The following is a 26,614-nucleotide window of genomic DNA, read 5'->3' as shown; positions in this document are numbered from 1 at the left end:
CTTTCTTTGGGATTGGAATGAAGACTGAACTTTTCCAGTCCTGTGGCCACTGCTGAGTTTTCCAAATTTGCTGGCATATTGAGTGCAGCACTTTCACAGCATCATCTTTCAAGATTTGAAATAGCTAAACTGGAATTCCATCATCTCCACTAGCTTTGTTCATAGTGGTGTTTTCTAAGGCCCACTTGACTTAATATCCAGGATGTCTGGCTCTAGGTGAATGATCACACCATTGTGATTATCTTTGTCATGAAGATCTTTTTTGTACAGTTCTTCTGTGTATTCTTGCCACCTCTTCTTAATATCTTCTGCTTCTGTTAGGTCCATACCATTTCTGTCCTTTATTGAGCCCATCTTTGCCTGAAATGTTCCCTTGGTATCTCTAATTTTCTTGAAGAGATCTCTTGTCTTTCTTATTCTGTTGTTTTCCTCTATTTCTTTGCATTGATCACTGAGGAAGGCTTTCTTATCTCTCCTTGCTATTCTTTGGAACTCTGCATTCAGATGCTTATATCTTTCCTTTTCTCCTTTGCTTTTCACTTCTCTTCTTTTCGCAGCTCTTTGTAAGGCCTCCCCAGACAACCATTTTGCTTTTTTGCATTTCTTTTCCATGCGGATGGTCTTGGCCCCTGTCTCCTGTACAATGTCACGAACCTCTGTCCAGAGTTCATCAGGCACTCTATCTATTAGATCTAGTCCCTTAAATCTATTTCTCACTTCCACTGTATAATCATAAGGGATTTGATTGAGGTCATATCTGAATGGTCTAGTGGTTTTCCCTACTTTCTTCAATTTAAGTCTGAATTTGGCAATAAGGAGTTCATGATCTGAACCACAGTCAGCTCCTGGTCTTGTTTTTGCTAACTGTATACAGCTTCTCCATCTTTGGCTGCAAAGAATATAATCAGTCTGATTTCGGTGTTGACCATCTGGTGATGTCCATGTGTAGAGTCTTCTCTTGTGTTGTTGAAAGAGGGTGTTTGCTATGACCAGTGTGTTCTCTTGGCAAAACTCTATTAGCCTTTGCCCTGCTTCATTCCGTGCTCCAAGGCTAAATTTGCCTGTTACTCCAGGTGTTTCTTGACTTCCTACTTTTGCATTCCAGTCCCCTATAATGAAAAGGACATCTTTCTAGGTGTTAGTTCTAAAAGGTGTTGTAGGTCTTCATAGAACCGTTCAACTTCGGCTTCTTCAGTGTTACTGGTTGGGGCATAGGCTTGGATTACTGTAATATTGAATGGTTTGCCTTGGAAATGAAGAGAGATCCTTCTGTCGTTTTTGAGATTGCATCCAAGTACTGCATTTCAGACTCTTTTGTGACCATGATGGCTACTCCATTTTTTCTAAGGGATTCCTGCCAACAGTAGTAGATATAATGACTTCTGAGTTAAATTCACCCATTCCAGTCCATTTTAGTTCACTGATTCCTAGACTGTCTACATTCACTCTTGCCATCTTCTGTTTGATCACTTCCAATTTGCCTTGATAATGGACCTAACATTACAGGTTCCTATGCAATATTGCTCTTTACAGCATCAGACCTTGCTACTATCACCAGTCACATCCACAACTGGGTATTGTTTTTGCATTGGCTCCATCCCTTCATTCTTTCTGGTATTATTTCTCCACTGATCTCCAGTAGTATATTGGGCACCTACCGAACTGGGGAGTTTCTCATTCAGTATCCTATTATTTTGCCTTTTCATACTGTTCGTGGTAGTCACCCAATTCATTGGTAGTCACCCAATAAATATGCCAAATGTTTAAATAGCACGAAAGCCATATTAAGTTAAACTGGTAGCTAGCTCATAGGGTATACAGTTAGCAAAAACAAGACCAGGAGCTGACTGTGGCTCAGATCATGAAATCCTTATTGCCAAATTCAGACTTAAATTGAAGAAAGTAGGGAAAACCACTAGACCATTCAGATATGACCTAAATCAAATCCCATATGATTATACAGTGGAAGTGAGAAATAGATTTAAGGGACTCGATCTGATAGATAGAGTGCCTGATGAACTCTGGACGGAGGTTCGTGACATTGTACAGGAGACAGGGACCAAGACCATCCCCATGGAAAAGAAATGTAAAAAAGCAAAATGGCTGTCTGAGGAGGCCTTACAAATAGCTGTGAAAAGAAGAGAAGTGAAAAGCAAAGGAGAAAAGGAAAGATATAAGCATCTGAATGCAGAGATCCAAAGAATAGCAAGGAGAGATAAGAAAGCCTTCCTCAGTGATCAGTGCAAAGAAATAGAGGAAAACAACAGAATAAGAAAAACAAGAGATCTCTTCAAGAAAATTAGAGATTCCAAGGGAACATTTCATGCAAAGATGGGCTCGATAAAGGACAGAAATGGTATGGACCTAACAGAAGCAGAAGATATTAAGAAGAGGTGGCAAGAATACACAGAAGAACTGTACAAAAAAGATCTTCACGACCAAGATAGTCACGATAATGTGATCACTGACATAGATCCAGACATCTTGGAATGTGAAGTCAAGTGGGCCTTAGAAAGCATCACTACGAACAAAGCTAGCGGAGGTGATGGAATTCCAGTTGAACTATTTCAAATCTTGAAAGATGATGCTGTGAAAGTGCTGCACTCAATATGCCAGCAAATTTGGAAAACTCAGCAGTGGCCACAGGACTGAAAAAGGTCAGTCTTCATTCCAATCCCAAAGAAAGGCAATGCCAAAGAATGCTCAAACTACCACACAATTTCACTCATCTCACACGCTAGTAAAGTCATGCTCAAAATTCTCCAAGCCAGGCTTCAGCAATATATGAACCATGAACTCCCAGATGTCCAAGCAGGTTTTAGAAAAAGCAGAGGCACCAGAGATCAAATTGCCAACATCCACTGATCATGGAGAAAGCAAGAGAGTTCCAGAAAAACATCTATTTCTGCTTCATTGACTATGCCAAAGCCTTTGACTGTGTGGATCTTAATAAACTGTGGAAAATTCAGAAACAGATGGGAATACCAGACCACTTGACCTCCTCTTGAGAAACCTATATGCAGGTCAGGAAGCAACAGTTAGAACTGGACATGGAACAACAGACTGGTTCCAAATAGGAAATAGAGTTCGTCAAGGCTGTATATTGTCACCCTGCTTATTTAACTTATATGCAGAGTACATCGTGAGGAATGCTGGGCTGGAAGAAGCACAAGCTGGAATCTTGATTGCTGGGAGAAATATCAATAACCTCTGATATGCAGATGACACTACCCTTATGGCAGAAAGTGAAGAGGAACTAAGAAGCCTCTTGATGAAAGTGAAAGAGGAGAGTGAAAAGGTTGGCTTGAAGCTCAACATTCAGAAAACGAAGATCATGGCATCTGGTGGTCCTATCACTTCATGGGAAATAGATGGAAAAACAGTGGAAACAGTGTCAGACTTTATTTTGGGGGGCTCAAAAATCACTGCAGATGCTGACTGCAGCCATGAAATTAAAAGACGCTTACTCCTTGGAAGGAAAGTTATGACCAACCTTGATAGTATATTAAAAAGCAGATACATTACTTTGCCAACAACGGTCCGTCTAGTCAAGGCTATAGTTTTTCCCATGAACATGTATGGATGTGAGAGTTGGACTGTGAAGAAAGCTGATCACCGAATAATTGATGCTTTTGAACTGTGGTGTTGGAGATGACTCTTGAGAGTCCCTTGTACTGCAGGGAGATCCAGCCAGTCCATTCTAAAGGAGATCCATCCTGGGTGTTCATTGGAAGGACTGATGCTAAAGCTGAAACTCCAATACTTTGGCCACCTCATGCGACGAGTTGACTCACTGGAAAAGACTCTGATGCTGGGAAAGGTTGGGGGCGGGAGGAGAAGGAGACAACAGAGATTGAGATGGCTGGATGGCATCACCGACTCTGTGGACATGAGTTTGAGTGAACTCCGGGAGTTGGTGATGGGCAGGGAGGCCTGGCGTGCTGTGATTCATGGGGTCACGGAGAGTCGGACACGACTGAGCGACTGAACTGAACTGAACTGAGCTCATAGGGTGGTGTGTGACTGTACTGAAATGCTGCAAACTCCAGGGGACTGTATTCACAATGAATCCCTTGTAGGTAGTACCTCATGGGACCCTTATGATAAAATGCAGAGGGTTTGCTAAGGAAATAATCTAGAAAAATGACAGCAACCTGCCTCCCCTGGGGAGAGTAATGTTAACAACTCTGCCAATGAGGCATGAGGGTGATTGTAAACAGGACTCAAAGACTAGGCATTCTGATACTGATATCTTTAAAGACTTCTGAAAGGCTTCCAACTCAACCTAGGCCCAAGCACAGAATTCAGTAGTGCTTGAGTCCATTAATGCCGGCATAGAGTGTCTCATCATTCCACTCGATGGTTGTGATCTGGTAGTTGGTCATGCCAGCGAAAACATAGATGATGTGTGTGTCGAGGCAAGGGTCCACATTCTTGGGCATGTAGCAGGCAACCTCAGAGCAGTACTGGCTCCAGTTAGTGAAGTAACAGACAATTTTGTTGTTTGTGCCTGGAATGGCAGGGAAATAAGAGACGGTCCCTGCCCTGACTAATGTCCCTTGTACCCAGGGACCACTGGCACTCCGCATCCATGGGACACTTACCCAGCTGCAACAGGAGGGCCAGCCCTAAAAAGAAGACAAGAGATCTTGGTTAGTGGGTAGCAGGGTCATTATTTCCCTGGCTGGCCTGGGACAGCACAGAGCAGTAAAGTGAGAAGGATAGTTGGGGCCTGCTGTAAGTCCTTTCCCAACACGGATACCTGCATGATGCTTTCAAGGAAGGTGGCTAAGATAAGCATTCGGTGAGCTACCTGAAAGCACAGATGATAGTGAGCAGTTCAGGAACTAGGACTGTTACTTAACTGCTATTTATTCAACAAACTCATATTAAGTACTGGTTTGCTGTTCAGTCTCTAAGTCGTGTCTGACACTTTCGCAACCCCATGGATTATAGCCCACCAGGCTTCTCTGTCCAAGGAACTTCCCGGGCAAGAATACTAGAGTGGGTTGCCATTTCCTTCTCCAGGGGTTCTTGCCAACCCAGGGGTCAGGCTGGCATCTCCTGAGTCTCCTGCATTGGCAGACAGATTCTTTAACACTGAGCCACCAGAGAAGCACAAGTATTGGCTACTGAAAACAAAAAGAAAAATTAGGCAAGTTCCCTGCCTTCAAAGAACTCAGAACCTGGTGGGAAATCAAACCTATAAGCACAATCAAACCTCAGTGCAATGCAATGACACAAGCAATAAAACTGGGATATGCAAAGTATTATAGAAAACAAATCAGGGAAGAGTTCCCCAGAAAGATAATATTTGGACAGCTCTCTTTGTTTCCTCTAGGCTTCTTTGGGATTTGTGCTTTCTTCTCCCTGTGATGGGGCTTTCCTGGTGGTTCAGATGGTAAAGAATCTGTCTGCAATGCAGACCAGGGTTTGATCCCTGGGTTGCAAGATCTCCTGGAAAAGGGAATGGCAACCCACTCCAGCATCCTTGCCTTGGGAATTCCATGGACAGAGGAGTCTGGTGGGCTACAGCACACCGGGGTCCAAAGAGCTGAACATGACTGAGAGACTAACACACACACACACACACACATCCCTATCTCTGCCTGTATTAATTACACTGAGGGTACTAGTTTATTGGTCTGCCCAATAGACTATGAACTCCCTGAGGGCAGGGACTGCCTACACTACTGAAACTCCACTACCCAGTCCAGTGCTTGGCACATGATCTACTCTCTCTTAACATGTGTTGAATGAACAGACCCGAAAGTTAATCCAAAGTGGTGGAGAAGGGCATAGAGGCAATAAAGGTGGAGAAGGGGTGGGCAGTCAGAAGTCACTTCTGGTAGCAATCTCTTCACACTAAAAACTAGAACTCACCTTTTCCAGAGTCAGTTTTGCTCTACTTCTTAACTAAAATGATGGTCCTAAATTTTATTTTCATCCAAGATATTAATACCTAGTAATACCCAGGATGAGCCATTGTGCCTGGCCCTGTGGCCAATCTCATTGGTCTCCTACCCACAGTCTGGGCGTCATCTCTGGGGGTGAGTTAGCACTGGAGGAATTGCATGAGCTCTTTAAGTTCTTGTCTGCCTTCCTCCCTAGAACCCTCACACCTGTTCCCAGAGTGTTTATTCAGAAAAACCTCAGCTTCACTCATTTTTTTCTGCTAATTGTTCCTTAATTAATCTTAGTCCAGTCTATGCACTGAGCTCCCTCTGTGGTTGGCAGAACATTGGGATCAGAATGGCTAGCCCAAGTCTTTCATCATCCTACATGAGGAAATGGCCTTGTCCTGCTGCACCAGAGAGATCCACTATCTTTCCCCTCCGAAGCTCTTGGGTGCTCACTGGGCCCTTCCCTCCTCCCTCTCTGCCTTTCTTCCTTCCTTCCCCACTATATTATGAACCCAAGGAAGCTGCCAGAGAGAAAGGGGACAAGGAAGCCTTGGAGTGAAGAGAGCAAGGGTGGAGACAGAGTAAATGGAGGAGAGGAAGTCGGTACTCTGAAAGCTCAGCTGGGCCTCCTGGGACAGACTCACCAGCAAAAAGCAGTAATTTGCCATTTTAATGGAAAGTGCTCCATGCGAGTTCCAAGGCTGAATAGGTACTTGACAGTTTTTTATAGGTAGCACTGCAGACCTTGCCACTGCACACCTGGCTCCCCTCAGCAAGCAAGGTGTCAGCCCAGAAATAAAGGGATATGAAGGGGAACGTGGTTCCCATTTACCCTCTGAAACCTATCTGTGTTTTCCTTCTTAAACAATTAACTCTGAGACACAATGGAGACTTGCTAAGAACAACCTTAAAAGGTTATTGACTGAAGATGCATTTAGGAAAATGGCTTATCTGGCACAGGCATAAGGCAGGCCTTGGGTTCAAAGTCACTACAGGTCTGAGTGGGCCCCAAAGATCAAAAGGGAACATCTGGACTCTAGAAGAGGAGTGTGGACAAGCGAAGTGAGTCTGCCATTTGACCAGGATTTGTCCCTGACTGGACAATGGGAGATGGTCCTACCCAGCCTCCTGCTCTTTGATTCCATTGTAGCAGTATATGTCAGGTAATGGCTAGAAGTTTTTGAGGTTTCACCAAGTCTGGAGTGAGAAAGTATCACTTTCCAAACTTGCTTCTGTTTAATTGAAGGTTGCTTGGTTTACAGAGAAGGGATGAAATTCATGGAGGGGTGAGGCACACATTTCTAGCTAGACTTTGATTCAGAAGGGAGAAGCAGCAAGGCCTGGGGCAAGGCCCCAGTGAGCCATAAAAATCAGAGAAAACATAGCTGTAAAAATGCCTGCAGATTGAGACTGAGAATCTCAATGTTTTAGGACCTGCCTCCCTTCACTCCACTCTACTCCCAGGCTGACCACCCAGACAGAAGGGGATGCACATACAGGAAGCCCACCACAAGGTCATATCCCAGGTGTCCAGACTGTGTCTCAGGATCACTCAGCCCCAGAAGGCAGTGAGAGGAGGAAAAGTGTGGTTTTACCTTTGGCGCTGACATCCACTTAGTCTGCCTAAAATCCCAGTTGTGGGTGGCATCGCTGGTTGCACTCTGGGTGACACCTCCCGCTTAGAGATCTACCAGTTGAGTGTTCAAGGTCTTCAGAAAGATGCTGATCAGACTGTTGGGAACTTCTAATTCAGACTCAGTTAAGGGCAATCTGGGTTCACAGAGGATACAGGGAAGGAACTTACAGACTTCAATACAAGTACTCCCAGGGCTATTATCCAGTTTCCTTTGACCTTTCCCAGGCCTTTGACTCACTTGGCCTCTGGTCATTGACTGCCAAGAACTTGATGCATTAACTAACTAGAATTGGCCCAGTCCCAGAAACACCTGGAGTAACAGGCAAATTTGGCCTTGGAGCACGGAATGAAGCAGGGCAAAGGCTAATAGAGTTTTGTCAAGAGAACGCACTGGTCATAGCAAACACCCTCTTCCAACAACACAAGAGAAGATTCTACACATAGACATCACCAGATGGTCAACACCGAAACCAGATTGATTATATTCTTTGCAGCCAAAGATGGAGAAGCTGTATACAGTTAGCAAAAACAAGACCAGGAGCTGACTGTGGCTCAGATCATGAACGCCTTATTGCCAAATTCAGACTTAAATTGAAGAAAGTAGGGAAAACCACTAGACCATTCAGATATGACCTCAATCAAATCCCTTATGATTATACAGTGGAAGTGAGGAATAGATTTAAGGGACTAGATCTGATAGATAGAGTGCCTGATGAACTCTGGACGGAGGTTCGTGACATTGTACAGGAGACAGGGACCAAGACCATCCCCATGGAAAAGAAATGTAAAAAAGCAAAATGGCTGTCTGAGGAGGCCTTACAAATAGCTGTGAAAAGAAGAGAAGTGAAAAACAAAGGAGAAAAGGAAAGATATAAGCATCTGAATGCAGAGTTCCAAAGAATAGCAAGGAGAGATAAGAAAGCCTTCTTCAGCGATCAATGCACAGAAATAGAGGAAAACAACAGAATAGGAAAAACAAGAGATCACTTCAAGAAAATTAGAGATTCCAAGGGAACATTTCATGCAAAGATGGGCTCGATAAAGGACAGAAATGGTATGGACCTAACAGAAGCAGAAGATATTAAGAAGAGGTGGCAAGAATACACAGAAGAACTGTACAAAAAAGATCTTCACGACCAAGATAGTCATGATAACGTGATCACTGACATAGATCCAGACATCTTGGAATGTGAAGTCAAGTGGGCCTTAGAAAGAATCACTACGAACAAAGCTAGGGGAGGTGATGGAATTCCAGTTGAGCTATTTCAAATCCTGAAAGATGATTCTGTGAAAGTGTTGCACTCAATATGCCAGCAAATTTGGAAAACTCAGCAGTGGCCACAGGACTGGAAAAGGTCAGTCTTCATTCCAATCCCAAAGAAAGGCAATGCCAAAGAATACTCAGACTACCGCACAATTGCACTCATCTCACACGCTAGTAAAGTCATGCTCAAAATTCTCCAAGCCAGGCTTCAGCAATACGTGAACCGTGAATTCCCAGATGTTCAAGCAGGTTTTAGAAAAGGCAGAGGCACCAGAGATCAAATTGCCAACATCCTCTGGATCATGGAGAAAGCAAGAGAGTTCCAGAAAAACATCTATTTCTGCTTCATTGACTATGCCAAAGCCTTTGACTGTGTGGATCACAATAAACTGGAACATTCTGAAAGAGATGGGAATACCAGACCACCTGACTTGCCTCTTGAGAAACCTGTATGCATGTCAGGAAGCAACAGTCAGAACTGTACATGGAACAACAGACTGGTTCCAAATAGGAAAAGGAGTACATCAAGGCTGTATATTGTCACCTTGCTTATTTAACTTATATGCAGCGTATATCATGAGGAACGCTGGCTGGAAGAAGCACATGCTGGAATCAAGATTGCCGGGAGAAATATCAATCACCTCAGATATGCAGATGACATGACCCTTATGGCAGAAAGTGAAGAGGAACTAAGAAGCCTCTTGATGAAAGTGAAAGAAGAGAGTGAAAAAGTTGGCTTGAAGCTCAACATTCAGAAAACAAAGATCATGGCATCTGGTCCCATCACTTCATGGGAAATAGATGGAAAAACAGTGGAAACAGTGTCAGACTTTATTTTTTGGGCTCCAAATCACTGTGGATGCTGACTGCAGCCATGAAATTAAAAGACGCTTACTCCTTGGGTGGACAGTTATGACCAACCTTGATAGTATATTAAAAAGCAGAGACATTACTTTGCCAACCAAGGTCCGTCTAGTCAAGGCTATGGTTTTTCCCGTGGTCATGTATGGATGTGAGAGTTGGACTGTGAAGAAAGCTGATCGCCGAAGAATCGATGCTTTTGAACTGTGGTGTTGGAGAAGACTCTTGAGAGTCCCTTGTACTGCAAGGAGATCCAACCAGTCCATTCTAAGGGAGATGAGATCAATCCTGGGTTTTCATTGGAAGGACTGATGCTGAAGCTGAAACTGCAATACTTTGGCCACCTCATGCGACGAGTTGACTCACTGGAAAAGACTCTGATGCTGGGAAAGGTTGGGGGCGGGAGGAGAAGGGGACGACAGAGAATGAGATGGCTGGATGGCATGACCGACTCTGTGGACATGAGTTTGCATGAACTCCGGGAGTTGGTGATGGACAGGGAGGCCTGGCGTGCTGTGATTCATGGGGTCGCGGAGAGTCGGACATGACTGAGCGACTGAACTGAACTGAACTGAAGTAAACTGCCCGAGGTCACGCTGAGAAACAGAGCTCAGATCCAAGCAGAGACAGCCTGCCCCTGGGACCTGGAATCTCTTACTCCACTTCCCTTCATCCACACCATCCCCTGCAACTGTCAACTAAAATGATGGACAACCTGAGAGGTGTGAGTGAAGTTTTATTTGGAGCAAAATGAGGACTGCAGCCCTGGAGACTGCACCTCAGATAGCTCTGAGACACTGCTCCAACGGGGTAGTAGGGAAAGATCAATATATAAGATTTTTGTGAACGGGGAGTTCCATGCAATCAAGTGCTTTCCTTACAAGAGGTTTTCTCTAGTCATGTAGAGCTGAATGTCACCAAGAAGGGATTTAGTGCTTTCCTAGATATGAAGAAAAGCTATGTCAAAGCTATGTTAAAGCTATGGATTTTCCAGGAGTCATATATGAATGTGAGAGTTGGATCATAAAGAAAGCTCGGCACTGAAGAACTGAGGCTTTTGAACTGTGGTGTTGGAGAAGACTCTTGAGAGTCTCTGGGACAGCAAGGAGATCAAACCAGTCAATCTTAAAAGAAATCAGTCCTGAATACTCTTTGGAAAGACTGATGCTGAAGCTGGCATTCCAATACTTTGGCCACCTGATGAGAAGAACATTGGAAAAGATCCTGATGCTGGAAAAGATTGAAGGCAAAAGGAAAAGGGGATGATAGAGGATGAGATGGTTGGATGGCATCACCAACTCGATGGACATGAGTCTGAGCAAACTCTGGGAGTTGGAGATGGACAGGAAAGCCTAACGTGCTGCAGTCCATGGGTTTGCAAAGAGTCGGACATGACTGAATGACTGAACTGAACTGAGAGTTAATGAGATAAGATTGGTCACTTAAGAGGAGAGTTATCCAAATGAGACTTTTGCAGAATTTATGTTTATTTCCCTGGAGCACAGAGTGCTTCATTCTCCACCAGCTGCAGCAGCACAGGCTTCAATGTCTGCAGAGGCAGGTGGCAAATGCCCTTAAAGCATCAATGGTTCCTCTTTGGTAGAGAACACTTAGCCTTAAAAGATCTCTTTAAAGGAGTTGTTTTAGGGGTAGGGGAGAGGAGGAGAAGGTTGATCAGGTTTTCTCTCCAATCTCAGCTGAACAAAAGGTCCTAATCTCCTTAACCTTCTCCTGGATATTTGCAAAGCAAATGGTTCTCTCCTCACAGCAAGTATGAGAAAAGAATGCATATAATTCAGGACTTAGAGCTCAAGACACAGACCTTCCATGGACTCTCGGGCTCCATGAAAGGCCAAGGTTAATATGTTGGGCAACTGTCAATGATAACCAAAGTAACAACAAACACAAGTACCAGCCTTCCTTACCCCTCATACCTCTGGCAGCAAGCATGCCCATTTTACAGAGAAAACAGGGGGGCACAGAGAGGGTAAATAACTTGACCAAAGTCACATGGTCAGTCAGTTAGAGCAAAGCCAGATGTGAGCCCAGGCAGACTGACTCTCAATTATTTCACTCCTCTACTGGAGAATGCAATAATCAGAGGAAGCAAAAGACTGAGCCACTGTTAGAAAATCACAGAAGTGTCCTCAAGCAATGTCTCAGTTCAGTTCAGTTCAGTCATTCAGTCGTGTACAACTCTTTGTGACCCCATGAATCACAGCACGCCAGGCCTCCCTGTCCATCACCAACTCCCGGAGTTCACTCAAACTCATGTCCATTGAGTCGGTGATGCCATCCAGCCATCTCATTCTCTGTCGTCCCCTTCTCCTCCCGCCCTCAATCCTTCCCAGCATCAGAGTCTTTACCAGTGAGTCAACTCATCGCATGAGGTGGCCAAAGTATTGGAGTTTCAGCTTTAGCATCAGTCCTTCCAGTGAACACCCAGGATTGATCTAAGTTATAGTAAAAAGATCGGAGCTCTCGGGCAGCATTTAGGGGACACTGGGCTGGAAGAAGCACCAGCTGGAATTAAGATTGCTGGGAGAAATATCAATAACTTCAGATATGCAGATGACACCACCCTTATGGCAGAAAGTGAAGAGGAACTAAAAAGCCTCTTGATAAAAGTGAAAGAGGAGAGTGAAAAGTTTGACTTGAAGCTCAACATTCAGAAAACAAAGATCAATGCATCTGGTCCCATCACTTCATGGGAAATAGATGGGGAAACAGTGGAAACAGTGTCGACTTTATTTTTTGGGGCTCCAAAATCACTGCAGATGCTGATTGCAGCCAGGAAATTAAAAGACGCTAACTCCTTGGAAGGAAAGTTATGACCAATGTAGATAGCATATTAAAAAGCAGAGACATTACTTTGCCAACCAAGGTCCATCTAGTCAAGGCTATGGTTTTTCCCATGATCATGTATGGATGTGAGAGTTGGACTGTGAAGAAAGCTGATCGCCGAAGAATTGATGCTTTTGAACTGTGGTGCTGGAGAAGACTCTTGAGAGTCCCTTGGACTGCAAGGAGATCCAACCAGTCCATTCTAAAGGAGATCAATCCTGGGTGTTCATTGGAAGGACTGATGCTAAAGCTGAAACTCCAATATTCTGGCAACCTCATGCGAAGAGTTGACTCACTGGAAAAGAGTCTGATGCTAGGAGGGATTGGGGGTGGGAGGAGAAGGGGACGACAGAGAATGAGATGGCTGGATGGCATCACCGACTCTGTGGACATGAGTTTGAGTGAACTCCGGGAGTTGGTGATGGACAGGGAGGCCTGGCGTGCTGTGATTCATGGGGTCATGGACAGTCAGACACGACTGAGTGACTGAACTGACTGACTGGGGACAAAGTTTCCTTAGTCTCCAGCAGCGCTTGCCACCTCTGTTCTTTCATATGTACTTCTGATATTTTCTCAATCATAAAGGAATAAATCCCATTTTCAATTTAAAAACATGCACAATATGAGCGTTTCAAGTTAAGTTTTATTTTGGACAAAATGAAGACTATAGCCTAGGAGATAGCACTTCAGATAGCTCTGAGGAACTGAGGTAGAGATTACTAGGTAATCTGATTACTAGGTCAGTGTAGAACTCTGAGACCTCGGTCTTGTTTTCAGTAAACATCCAGCTCCATTGTTCTGAAATCCTGGAATGTGTGTTTAGTCTGATAAATTATCAGCATTCAGATCCATGGAAGGGCAGTAATTAAATTCTGTTCCATATGCTTAAGGGTAAAATAACTGATGATCATTAATTTTAAACCATAATCTGGTCCATGGTAAAATGACCAGAGGGCATGAAAAGGGTGTTCACTTAATCTAAGGATCAAGAGAAGCCATAAAGATATTAAGTTAAGTATCTTGACCTTTAAATTGATTGGTTAGAAATACTGTGATTTAAGGAAGGAATGAGAAACACTTCAGTATTCTTGCCTTGAGAACCCCATGAACAGTACGAAAAGGCAAAATAATAGGATACTGAATGAGGAACTCCCCAGGTCAGTAGGTGCCCAATATGCTACTGGAAATCAGTGGAGAAATAAATCCAGAAAGAATGAAGGGATGGAGCCAAACCAAAAACAATACCCAGTTGTGGATGTGACTGGTGATAGAAGCAAGGTCTGATGATGTAAAGAGCAATATTGCATAGGAACCTGGAATGTTAGGTCCATGAATCAAGGCAAATTGGAAGTGGTCAAACAGGAGATGGCAAGAGTGAACATAGACATTCTAGGAATCAGTGAACTAAAATGGACTGGAATGGGTGAATTTAAATCAGATGACCATTATATCTACTACTGTGGGCAGGAATCCCTTAGAAGAAATGGAGTAGCCATCATGGTCAACAAAAGAGTCCGAAATGCAGTACTTGGATGCAATCTCAAAAACTCAGAGACAGAATGATCTCTGTTCATTTCCAAGGCAAACCATTCAATATTACAGTAATCCAAACCTATGCCCCAACCAGTAACGCTGAAGAAGCCAAAGTTGAACGGTTCTATGAAGACCTACAAGACCTTTTAGAACTAACACCCAAAAAAGATGTCCTTTTCATTATAGGGGACTGGAATGCAAATGTAGGAAATCAAGAAACACCTGGAGTAACAGACAAATTTGGCCTTGGAGCATGGAATGAAGTAGGGCAAAGGCTAACAGAGTTTTGCCAAGAGAACACACTGGTCATAGCAAACACCCTCTTCCAACAACACAAGAGAAGACTCTACACATGGATATCACCAGATGGTCAACACCAAAATCAGATTGATTATATTATGTGCAGCCAAAGATGGAGAAGCTCTACACAGTTAGCAAAAACAAGACTGGGAGCTGACTGTGGCTCAGATCATGAGCTCCTTATTGCCAAATTCAGACTGAAATTGAAGAAAGTAGGGAAAACCACTAGACCATTCAGATATGACCTAAATCAAATTCTTTATGATTATACAGTGGAAGTGAGAAATAGATTTAAGGGACTAGATCTGAAAGAGTGCCTGATAAACTATGGATGGAGGTTCTTGACATTGTACAGGAGACAGGGACCAAGACCATCCCCATGGAAAAGAAATGCAAAAAAGCAAAATGGCTGTCTGAAGAGGCCTTACAAATACTGCGAAAAGAAGAGAAGTGAAAAGCAAAGGAGAAAAGGAAAGATATAAGCATCTGAATGCAGAGTTCCAAAGAATAGCAAGGAGAGATAAGAAAGCCTTCCTCAGCGATCAATGCAAAGAAATAGAGGAAAACAACAGAATAGGAAAGACAAGAGATCTCTTCAAGACAATTAGAGATTCCAAGGGAACATTTCATGCAAAGATGGGCTCGATAAAGGACAGAAATGGTATGGACCTAACAGAAGCAGAAGATATTAAGAAGAGGTGGCAAGAGTACATGGAAGAACTGTACAAAAAAGATCTTCACGACAAAGATAATCACGATGGTGTAATCATTCATCTAGAGCCAGACATCCTGGAATGTGAAGTCAAGTGGGCCTTAGAAAGTATCACTACGAACAAAGCTAGTGGAGGTGATGGAATTCCAGTTGAGCTATTTCAAATCCTGAAAGATGATTCTGTGAAAGTGTTGCACTCAATATGCCAGCAAATTTGGAAAACTCAGCAGTGGCCACAGGACTGGAAAAGGTCAGTCTTCATTCCAATCCCAAAGAAAGGCAATGCCAAAGAATGCTCAAACTACCGCACAATTGCACTCATCTCACACACTAGTAAAGTCATGCTCAAAATTCTCCAAGCCAGGCTTCAGCAATACGTGAACCGTGAACTCCCAGATGTTCAAGCTGGTTTTAGAAAAGGCAGAGGCACCAGAGATCAAATTGGCAACATTCGCTGGATCATGGAGAAAGCAAGAGAGTTCCAGAAAAACATCTATTTCTGCTTTATTGACTATGCCAAAGCCTTTGGCTCTGTGGATCACAATAAACTGTGGAACATTCTGAAAGAGATGGGAATACCAGGCCACCTGACCTGCCTGTTGAGAAACCTGTATGCAGGTCAGGAAGCAACAGTTAGAACTGGACATGGAACAACAGACTGGTTCCAAATAGGAAGAGGAGTACGTCAAGGCTGTATATTGTCACCCTGCTTATTTAACTTATATGCAGAGTACATCATGAGGAATGCTGGGCTGGAAGAAGCACAAGCTGTAATCAAGATTGCTGGGAGAAATATGAATAACCTCAGATATGCAGATGACACCACCCTTTGACAGAAAGCGAAGAAGAACTAAAGAGTCTCCTGATGAAAGTGAAAGAGGAAAGTGAAAAGTTGGCTTGAAGCTCAACATTCAGAAAACTAAGATCATATCATGGCATCTGGTCCCATCACTTCATAGGAAATAGATGGGGAAAGAGTGGAAACAGTGTCAGATTTTATTTATTTGGGCTGCAAAATCACTGCAGATGGTGAGTTCAGCCATGAAATTAAAAGACGCTTACCCCTTGGAAGGAAAATTATGACCAACCTAGATAGCATATTAAAAAGCAGAGACATTACTTTGCTAACAAAGGTTCGTCTAGTCAAAGCTATGGTTTTTTCCCGTGTTCATGTATGGATGTGAGAGTTGGACTGTGAAGAAAGCTGATCGCCGAAGAATTGATGCTTTTGAACTGTGGTGTTGGAGAAGACTCTTGAGAGTCCCTTGGACTGCAAGGAGAGTCAACCAGTCTATCCGAAAGGAGATCAGTCCTGGGTGTTCATTGGATGGACTGATGCTAAAGCTGAGACTCCAATACTTTAGCCATCTCATGCGAAGAATTGACTCACTGGAAAAGACTCTGATGCTGGGAGGGATTGGGGGCAGGAATAGAAGGGGATGACAGAGAATGAGATGGCTGGATGGCATCACCGACTCGATGGAGGTGAGTTTGTGTGAACTCCGGGAGTTGGTGATGGACAGGGAGGCCTGGCGTGCTGCGGTTCAAGAGTCAGATACGACTGAGTGACTGAACTGAACTGAACTGAAGGAAGGATATAAAAACTGATGTAAGACCCACCTTGGAGAGACTTTTTACCCTCTCAGTGTCTATATGAGGGCTTTGTACTTTCCTTCTCTTTATTAAATCCTAATCGCTTGCTTCTGTGAGTGTTTTTGTGTTTCTGGGTTCCATTCTTCAGCTCCATGGACAAGAACTCAGATTCCTGTCTCGAAACTGCTGCAAAGAAGTAGGGGGAAGGATAGTATACATGTGATTTTGGTGAAGGGGGAATACAGGCAATCAAGCACATATTTTTTTACTGAAAGTTTCTGCTAGTCACGGGGAGCAGTCCATGAAGGATTTTAGTGCTTTTGTAGATATGAGCAGATACAAGAATTGGGCTCATAAAGTTGGCTCCTCAAAATGTCTAACTATGTGCAGACCTGTTCTGTCAGCTTTCAGAGCACAGAGTGCCTTATTTCTTCTCTCCCTCTTGAGCTCCTTTCAGTGGGTATTGAAAATCAGCAACTGCAGCAGCATATGATTTAATCCTTTGGAGGTAGATGGCAAGTGCCCATGTCAAGTGGCAATTTATAGTTGACACCCTAGTAGTTCCACTCTCACTCTCCTTCAGATCCTATAGCCATCTCTAAGCACCTCCTCTGCAGAAATTCCGGTCCTGCCATCACTTAGATATATGATCTTACATCCCCTGAGCCCATCAGCTCATCTGTAAATTGGGCTTATGCACCACCTTTATAAGCCAAGAGGATTAAATGTGCACATGGAAGTTTTGCTCAAAGTATCGGGTAAGGGACTTCCCTGGCAGTCCAGTGATTAAGACTCCACACTTCCTCTGCAGGGGGCATGTGCTGGATCCCTGGTTAGGGAACTAAGACGCCATATGCTACGTAGCCAAAACTAAACACATAGATAGATAAAAGAAAGTTTAGGGTAAAAATCATTTTTCAATAAGGAAAGGGAGAATGAGGGGAAACACAATTCATCCTGAAATTAGGGAGTCTGAATTAGAAAACAGCCTTAGATTTCAAGCAGCATTAGACCCTGCTTTGGGCACCACGCTTTAGAGGAAAAATTGCAAGCTTTTCCATAAAAGGCTAGATAGTAATATTTTAGGCTTTGTAGGCCATTCTGAGGGCTTCCCATGCGGCACTAGTGGTAAAGAACCCATCTGCTAATTCCAGCAACATAAGAGATGTGTGTTCAATCCCTGGGTTGGGAAAATCTCCTGGAGGAGGGCATGGAAACCCACTTCAGTATTCTTGCCTGGAGAAACCCATGGACAGAGGAGCCTGGTGGATTACAGTCCATAGGGTTGCAAAGAGTTGGACATGACTGAAGTGACTTAGCATGCATGGACACAGAATCTGTAGCAGCTTTTCAACCCTGCCATTGTGGAGAGAAAGCAGCCATAGATAATATGTAAATAAATTAGGTGCAGCTGTGTTCCCATAAAAGTTTATTCACAGAAGCAAGCGGTGGGTTAGATTTGACCCATTGGCCACAGTTTGCTACTCCCTGCCTTTGGTGTTTACACTCTGGTCCTCCTCCACATCCTTAGCCCTGAAGCCCACACCCCTGCTCTATTAAACCCTAATCCAGATATCCAGGGTTCCTTCACAAGTAGCCAAACAGCCTGTTCCAACTTTCAGGTCCTGTGCAGCCCTTTTCCTGTTCACTCATCCTGAGTGTAGACCACAGGCTGGTGTGAACACACTTGCCAGAGGATCTGTGTATGTGTGTGTGTGTGTGCGTGCACGCACTGGGGTGAAGTGAAGACAAACTTGGGATGCAAAAGCCAAGATGTCTGTGTTGCAGGAAGGGGGACCCCTTCCAGGGCCCAAGGGTATACTCTTGTCTAACACTCAGAAATGAATCATCCTAGGAGACACATGTTCTGACAAAGCAAGAGACTTTATTGGAAAAAGGCACCCAGGCAGAAGCAGGAAGGTAAGGGGAACCCAGCAGGGCTGCTCTCCCACATGTCCCTCAGTCTCGGGTTTTATGGTGATGGGGTTAGTTTCTGGGTTGTTTCCAGCCAATCACTCTGAATCAGGGTGCTTCTTGGTGGCACATGCATTGCTCAGCCAAGATGGATTTCAGTGAAGATTCTGGGAGGTGGTAGGACACATGGAGTCTCCTTTTGAGTTTTCCTGAATTCTTCCAGTTGGTGGTGGCTTGTTAGTTCCATGTTCCTTACCAGGACCTCCTGTTGTAAAATAACTCATGCAAATGGTTACTGTAGTGCCTGGCAGGGTGGGTAGTTTCAGTCATTGTTTCCCCCAACAACTTCCCCTTCCACCAACATCTGCCAGTGTGTATGTGAGGTCCTTGCTCTCTGAGTCAGGGCTTTAGATGGGAAGGGAAAGGGTCTACCAGTGGGCTGGGAACCAAGGGCACAAGCTGCTGCATTCTGGCACAGAATTCCGAGGAGTCTGCGAATTCTAAATTCAAACCTAGTCTTTTGGGTCATTGCAAAATCGTATTTGTTAAGAGTATAAATCATATTTTAACCCTTGGCTTTTAAATATTTAGACATATGATATACAGGCCTACATTTGTACCCACAAATGGTGGGAGAGGACAGCTTTATACCACAAGGTCCAAGATTGCACAAAGGAGCCCACACTGGCTGGAACCAAATGCTTTTTCTTTATTGTACCTCAGGGGAACCAGTCAGCAGCTGCAGGAGAACAAAGCCAGTCCCAGTCTGAGGTCTGAGAGAAAGTCAAGCGGAGACTTGGAGAAGAGACATCCTGAGGGCCTCATCTAACCTCTAAGAATTCCACACATGAATTCCTGCAGCAGGAGTACGCAGTAAGGTCACCTTACCTACTTAGCTATGAGTTAAGCCTGGAAACAAAAGAAAGTATTTCAAATCCCATCAGTAACATAAGGCCTCAGTCAGGTTACTAAGACATAGATGCTCAGAGTTGAAAGGCTGCTGCCCAATCATATAGCTTAAGAGATTTTGCACTGCTCTGGGCCCTTCTCCAGGACAGTTTGGCCAGTCCTCTCCAGTTGTCTGTCTGCAGTGATTTCCAGTGTCCCGCTCCTCCACTGAGATGATGTCAGCACACCTGGTTGGTCAGCAGCACTCTCACCTGCACAAGAAGATATAGGATTTGCTTACAGAACCCAGGACCCAGGGATGGAGCAGCAGCCAAACCACCTGCTGTTAAGGCAATAATGGGCATGGTCATCAATAATGACCATGAGACGTCCTGACTGTCCAGACTAAAGCAAGATCTAGAGAATGGACTTGTGGACACAGTGGAGGAAGGAAAGAGTGGAACAAATAGGGAAAGTAACATAGACATATATACACTATCATGTGTAAAACAGATAACTGATGAGAGGCTGCTATATAACACAGGGAGCCCAGCCAGGCACTCTGTGACAACCTAGAGGAGTGGGCTGGGGTGAGGGGAGGGAGACCCAAGAGGGAGGTGATGTATGTATAATTATGGCTGATTTGCATTGTTGTACAGCAGAAACTATCACAACATTTTAAAGCAAATTTCCTCCAACTTAAAAAAAAAACACAACAAAACTGTGGATGGCGAGAGGAATAGACCATTAATAACAACTGAGATTGGATCTCTCAGCAGTCAATTGGGAGCATAAAGTCAGATTTATTCTGATTTAGAAAATTAAAACAGGCTGATGATTTTGTAGTGAAGAATTGCAGTGGAGTAAATGTTTATGCCCACTCTACATGAAAAGAAAATGCTTAGCTTAGACTCTGCTCAATAAATGGTGGCCAAATTATTATTGTTATATGTTAAAAGTCTTTGGAAGCTCACCAAAAGAACAGAATCAGACTAATCAATAAGAAAAAGGAGAACAGAAGGTCCAAAGGAATTTGAGAATTCATCAGTCCAAATATGTGAAGACTACCTCCCCCAGTCTCCTGTGTCCCGCTCAGCCCAGCTCTCGGCCCACTTTCAGTCTGTCCTAAATTCTGTTACCTTTCTAGAGAGCCAAGACTCCTCTTGACAGCTTGAACAAGGGGGTAGGGGCCCTGGCTGCAGAATTTTCCAGTGAAGTCATCCATGTCAATAGACCAGATCATGGCCCCTCCCAGGTTTAGATTCTTTAGAAATTGAACCTGAGGGGAGCCCAGAAAGGTATACTGAGGTTAGAAGGAGTCCGTAAAGGCCCAAGACCCAAGTCAGGTTCACAGGAGGGCTTGAGCTTAGAATGTAGCAGTAGATGTACACCCTATGGAGTCATGGATTCCCTGAAGGAAAGGATTGCTTGGGAAGGCTTATAAAATGAAGAGAGAGCCATTTGCTATTAACCACTTCTCATGGAATAATTGCATCCCAGGTCCAAAACCTAGGCCTCTAGGATGAGGAGTAGAAACTAGGAAATCACTAGCAAGATTTCAATTACAATTGGGTTGTCAATTACACTGATGCCTTTGTCCTGCTTTGCACCTAGAAAGCAAACATCTTAGCAAGGTCTAAGAACAACCCTGTAGACTGTAGCCCACCAGGCTCCTCTATCCATGGGATTTTCCAGGTAAGAATACTGGAGTGGGCTGCCATTTCCTTCTCCAAAGAACTGGTAGACTCAGAAATCTAGAGCCTCGTAATCCATGAGAAAGACTGAAGGGTCTGTCCTGAGATAAACAACCAGGTGAGTGACCATTCTGTATAGGCACCAATGTCTCCTTTGCTCTTTTCCCCTTCTTCTCCCTCCTCCCTTCTCTCCACTCCTTGCTTCTCCCCTTATTTTTAATTCTTTCTTGCATCTTTTCTACCTCTCCTGCATGTACGATAGGTGCTCACAGGTACGACGTAGAATCATGACTAGCTTTGCACCACAGAGGCTTCTCTCCTTCCACACAGAGTACTGAAGCATTTGATCACACACCTTATTCCTCAAGCACCGGAGTGTTCTGCTGTCCCAGAGCCTCTTGCTTGGGGCAGCTGTCCCAGAGCCTCTTGCTCTCCCAGAACCCAGACATACCTTGATCTCCACGCTCTCCACATCATCATAGCCCACCCACTGGTTCCCCTTGACTGCATAGGGAACTTGCTGATCCTGGAGCCTTGTGATCCTGGCTCCTTGTAGGAACTGACAGATCTGGTAAGAAAAGGAGGAGCAAGAGGTTCATTAATGATCTCTTCTTGAAATTTATTGAGATAAAAGGGGAAGGTAAGGGTCTTGGGGACAATATCAGAATCTTTACTCCAGGAATCACTGAGAGAAATGATCAGGTACAACATGCAGCATGGATGGTTCAAGGTGAACCTTTGGAAATTGTTGATGCTAAGGCCTCATCAGGAGGAACCACAAACAGCTAGAGGGCAAAGAGTACTTGAATTCCACACCAGGCCTCAGTATTGATCAGTAAATCCTCCCATGTCTTCATTTGCAAAACAGAAACAATTATAATTCTGTATCTTATATACCTCCCTTACAATATTGTTAGGATCAACTGAACTAATACATGTTAGGAAAAAAAGACAACTTTGAAAACAATGAAGTGCTTTACAGACACGTAATGTCACAATGCCCTTCACCATCATTCCCCACCTTGTAGCTTATCCCCACTACAACCCCACTACTCTCCCTCTGTCCCTTCCCCCTCCCAATGTGACTGTGCTGGGATTCCCCTTCTATAATCAGCTATTTTTCTCGTTAGCAGAAGTAAGAGCTACTAAAAAAGATAAATCTTCATTGAAAGATGCATTTTAAAGCCACACAGAAAACTCATTTTGTTTTGCCTACTCTTTTTAGATTATTTACACTCATATTTGCCTCGATGAGACCCCATGGACTATAACCCACCAGGCTTCTCTGTCCATGGGTTTCTCCAGGCAAGAATACTGGAGTGGGTTGCCATTTCCTTCTCTATTGTCTCAATAAGGATGATAAATGAAAAGTTGAATAAATAAGGAAATACCAATTTGTCAAAGTTATAATGATGTGGGGTGATACACTGAACAATCAGTTAAATTTTCCATGCAGTAGGGGAGTGTGTATCCAGTGGTCTGCACTTAAATCCTTCCAGCAGATTCTGAGCTCTGACCTCTCTTATTCCTTATATTAAGTGATTCACTGAGGACTCTGATAGTGACTCATACACTTTTCCCCTTGTCAACTCAACTGATGGTTCTTCAATCATTTCCCTGTGTGAGGTGAGACGAAAAATTGAGCATTACACTTAGAGTATCTCAGTGGATGCCAAGACCCTCAGTAGCAGTTCATAGCATGCCCATGCCAGTAATGAGGGGATATACTAGGACTCCAAGGGAAAACCAAAATGTAGGACGTTATTTTTTCCTTACTTGATCAAACTCCTTCCTGTCCTTCAAGATCCAGCATACATCTCTCCTCTTCTATGGAGCCTTCCCCATCACCCATTTCTGAACTCGCGGCCCTCCACATTGGTCACTTAATCGTATCTCTTTTTGCAGTACCTATAGTTTTTTAAAACTATTATAGTTATTAACTATAATAGTTTTAAAACTCTTATTTAACTAGTTTCCTTTGTATTCTCCATTCTTTCCACCTGGACAGTAAGCCCTTTGAGACAAGGATGAAGAATGAGTTATTTCTAGCTCTCACAGGACCCAGTTTTGTGATATGGGAGCAACCCAAGAGTTTCTGTTGGTTGAATTACTATTTGACTCTTAGAACTTCCTATACATTAAAAAAATGTTTTTCTCCAGATTGAGGAGCAGAAAGGAACGATGGTCTAAACAGCCAAACACCTTTGATAGTTATCTCTATGATGTTAAGTCTGACTGACTCCAGGACAGAATCTGACATATTTGACTGCTCATTGCTTTTTATTTATTTATTTTTGATTGAAAGTTAATTGCTTTACAGTATTGTGTTGGTTTCTGGCTCCTCTCTTCTTGAAACACCCACTTCTCACACTGTTATTTGGCACAGAGCACTCTGGGTTCTGCCTACCTTCTTGTAGATCTTGTCAGTTTCATTAAAGTTCTCCTCTTCCTCTTCCTAACCCTTCAGTACAAGAGGTCCTTGGGTTTTGTTGTTTCTTGCACTTTGGCTTCACATACCATCTTTATGCTGATAGTGTTAGAAACTACATCTCTAGCACAGCTGGCCTCTTGTGGTCCAAACCCACATACCGAACTGCTGCTGCTGCTGCTAAGTTACTTCAGTCGTGTCCGACTCTGTGCGACCCCATAGACGCAAGCCCACCAGGCTCCCCTGTCCCTGGGATTCTCCAGGCAAGAACACTGGAGTGGGTTGCCATTTCCTTCTCCAATGTGTGAAAGTGAAAAGTGAAAGTGAAGTCGCTCAGTCGTGTCCGACTAGTAGCGACCCCATGGACTGCAGCCCACCAGGCTCCTCCATCCATGGGATTTTCTAGGCAATAGTACTGGAGTGGCTTGCCATTGCCTTCTCCGACATACCGAACTAGTCACCTTTTATTTATACATCCCACAGGCATTTGGATGTCCCACTTGCTCCTCAAAGTCAGAATGTCCAAAACTGATCTCACGATTGGGACCAATCCCCACTATGCTCCTTCATATCTTCCCCAACTCAGTAAGAATGGCATTACCATCTACTTAGTTGCCCAAGTCAAAAACATGGAACAGTTTCCCTTTTCAATCTCCCATACCTGTTTCACCTATCCCCATTCCTCACTAGTTCCACCTCCTCTCCAGATTTCAGCTAATGTCACTTCCTCCAGGAAGCATTCCCTGACCCCTTCCCAAGTCAGGGTGCATAGTTCCTATTAAATGTTCCAATAGCACTCCATACTTTCCTTCCCAGCACTCAGGATGTGTTACTCTATTATTGTCAGATTGAAGCTGGAATGTCTATCCAGACACAGGGGGCAGCTGAGGGCACAGGGAGGCTCCAGGTACCTCATAATAAGCCAGGAAGCCTGAAGACTTGGTGATGGGGCCAGCGGCTCCAGGACCAGAGGCAGGGGCCCCCACGGCAGTTTCTGCAGAGGCCAGTGTGAAGGAACGTCCATACGTGGGGATGCCCATGACCACCTTCTCTGCAGGCATCCCCTTGTGTATCCAGTATCCCACAGCATATTCCTAGAAAGAGAAGATAGACTGAGCCACAGCATGCATGTACGGGAAAGAAAGGTGTCAGGCCTTACTGAGCCTCCAGCCCAAATTCACAGGGGGGACTCCATGGTTCCTTCTCTACATCAGTGACTATGGAGGATCCCATTGGAACCAGAGTGTTTATTCTAGTGCTCTTAATAATCTTCAGCACTAAGTGACCAAGTCAACTTTTTCTAATCATGAAAGAAAACTGAACAGTGGATCAGAAAAGAAATCAGGCAAGTGACCTAGAAAACGTGAAATCAAGGTTGTCACCATCTATCTTTCCCCTTGAGTCAACTGCCTATGGAATTTGTCTCCACTATGACTGGTTGTGTTGCTGATGGAGGTGATGGGGGTTGTGGCCATCAGACACTGGCCTGTGAGGCCTCACAATGACATCAGGTCCAAGAGGCAAGATAAGGCAAGAGGCTAGTTTGGGCCTTACTGGCTTCCAGAACAGAATAAGGGGTTACAGAAGATGAGGGTATGTCTCATCATCCTTAAAAATTGTTGAGAGAGAGGAAAGAATGAAGGCGCCTTGGTTTGATGTGACTTGATCATATAGTGTTCTACAAAACCCCAGACTAGAAATCAGTATACCCAGCTTTGGACTGATTCGTTTTGTAATTTTAAATATGAAGGCTTGGAAATATACAACCCAGACATTTCTTCTGCCCAATTTTAGAAATACATCCACATGTACCATGACAACAACAAAACTGTTTTGTTAATGAGTTTTTTCCCTTGGATTTTCCATTTTCTATCGCTTTTCAGGATATTCACATCAGCAAGAACTTGAAGAGCCAATTAATTTGCCAGGTTTCCATTTCATCATCTGTAAAGTGAAAGTAATGCTTCCTGACCAGCCAACCTCAGATTATCTTGAAGATCAAATTAAATAGGAAATGTGGGCACGTACAGGAGAGTACTAAGTTCTGTACATCCATGTGGGTTTCAGGAAATGTATCGAGGATGGAGAATTAAGAGAAGACTGGGGTGACTGATACCTTGAGTCAGAGAAAAGTTTAGGATATTTCAGTTACAAAGCCCTCTGACATTTTCTAGGTGACATTTTACTGTGCCTGGTGCAAGCATTTTCCCTGTTCTCACCAGCTTCCAGAGTAATCTGACTCCCTCATGGGCAATGCATCTCCTCCTCAGTTCGAGAAAGAATTAACTCTAGATGACCTGCACTGTCCTCAGCTCCCCCCACAGCCAGCGTACCCACCACTCTTTCTCCCTAAGACTCACCACATTGTAGTAGGAGCTTGTCCCTCTGTCCAGCTGTCCCTTTCTCAGGGGGCTGTTGTGGCCAGTGACAAGGGGCTTTTCCCAAGAGCCATGGAAGTCAAAAGACAGGAGGTTGATGAAATCCAGGTCTCTAGATTGCCAAAAGCAAAAGAAGAGATTCTGTGATGAGCAGAGGTAGAAGCAACTACAGTCGACCCTTGAACACTGCACATTTGAGCTGCACAGTTCACTTTTACACTGCTGCTGCTGCTGCTAAGTCACTTCAGTCATGTCCGACTCTGTGTGACCCCATAGACGGAAGCCCACCAGGCTCCCCCGTCCCTGGGATTCTCCAGGCAAGAACACTGGAGTGAGTTGCCATCTCCTTCTCCAATGTGTGAAAGTGAAAAGTGAAAGTGAAGTTGCTCAGTCATGTCCGACCCTTAGCGACCCCACGGACTGCAGCCTACCAGGCTGCTCCATCCATGGGATTTTCTAGGCAATAGTACTGGAGTGGCTTGCCATTGCACTTTTACACTACAAAACAGTAAATACTATGGAACCACATGGTTTGGAGTTGGCTGAATCCACAGATGAGGAGGAACCATGGATACAAAGGGCTGGCTGTAAATTACACATGGATTAGCCCTCCCTTTGTCCCAGGGTCAACTGTACACATATTCATGTAGAGTTTTGAATGCTGTT

The 26,614-nt window shown here is 44.1% G+C and overlaps 1 protein-coding gene and 1 pseudogene across 5 annotated transcripts in view; both read right to left on the bottom strand.

Moving 5' to 3' along the window:
• The window catches only part of LOC129540406 (acidic mammalian chitinase-like), a 29,567-nt pseudogene extending 22,836 nt beyond the window's left edge, over positions 1 to 6,731 (bottom strand).
• Positions 1 to 26,614, bottom strand: part of CHI3L2 (chitinase 3 like 2) — a 271,894-nt gene that overhangs the window by 235,613 nt on the left and 9,667 nt on the right. For 3 of the 5 annotated variants that reach the window (XM_055402667.2, XM_055402668.2, XM_055402669.2), the window contains 5 exons: positions 25,931 to 26,060; positions 24,482 to 24,664; positions 21,594 to 21,710; positions 20,588 to 20,727; positions 18,519 to 19,720 (listed from right to left, as the gene is read on the bottom strand). In XM_055402667.2, coding sequence (XP_055258642.1) covers positions 19,717 to 19,720; positions 20,588 to 20,727; positions 21,594 to 21,710; positions 24,482 to 24,664; positions 25,931 to 26,060 — 574 coding nt within the window. In that variant the 3' untranslated portion in view covers positions 18,519 to 19,716. Of the gene's footprint in view, positions 1 to 18,518; positions 19,721 to 20,583; positions 20,728 to 21,593; positions 21,711 to 24,481; positions 24,665 to 25,930; positions 26,061 to 26,614 lie in introns of those variants that run through there. The other 2 variants (XM_088835569.1, XM_088835570.1) reach the window with 2 other exon arrangements.

This window comes from Moschus berezovskii, chromosome 4 (assembly GCF_049115385.1).
Source record: "Moschus berezovskii isolate FMDL1 chromosome 4, NW_MosBer_1.0, whole genome shotgun sequence".
Taxonomy (NCBI): Eukaryota; Metazoa; Chordata; class Mammalia; order Artiodactyla; family Moschidae; genus Moschus; species Moschus berezovskii.
This window is presented reverse-complemented; position numbering and strand designations above follow the sequence as displayed.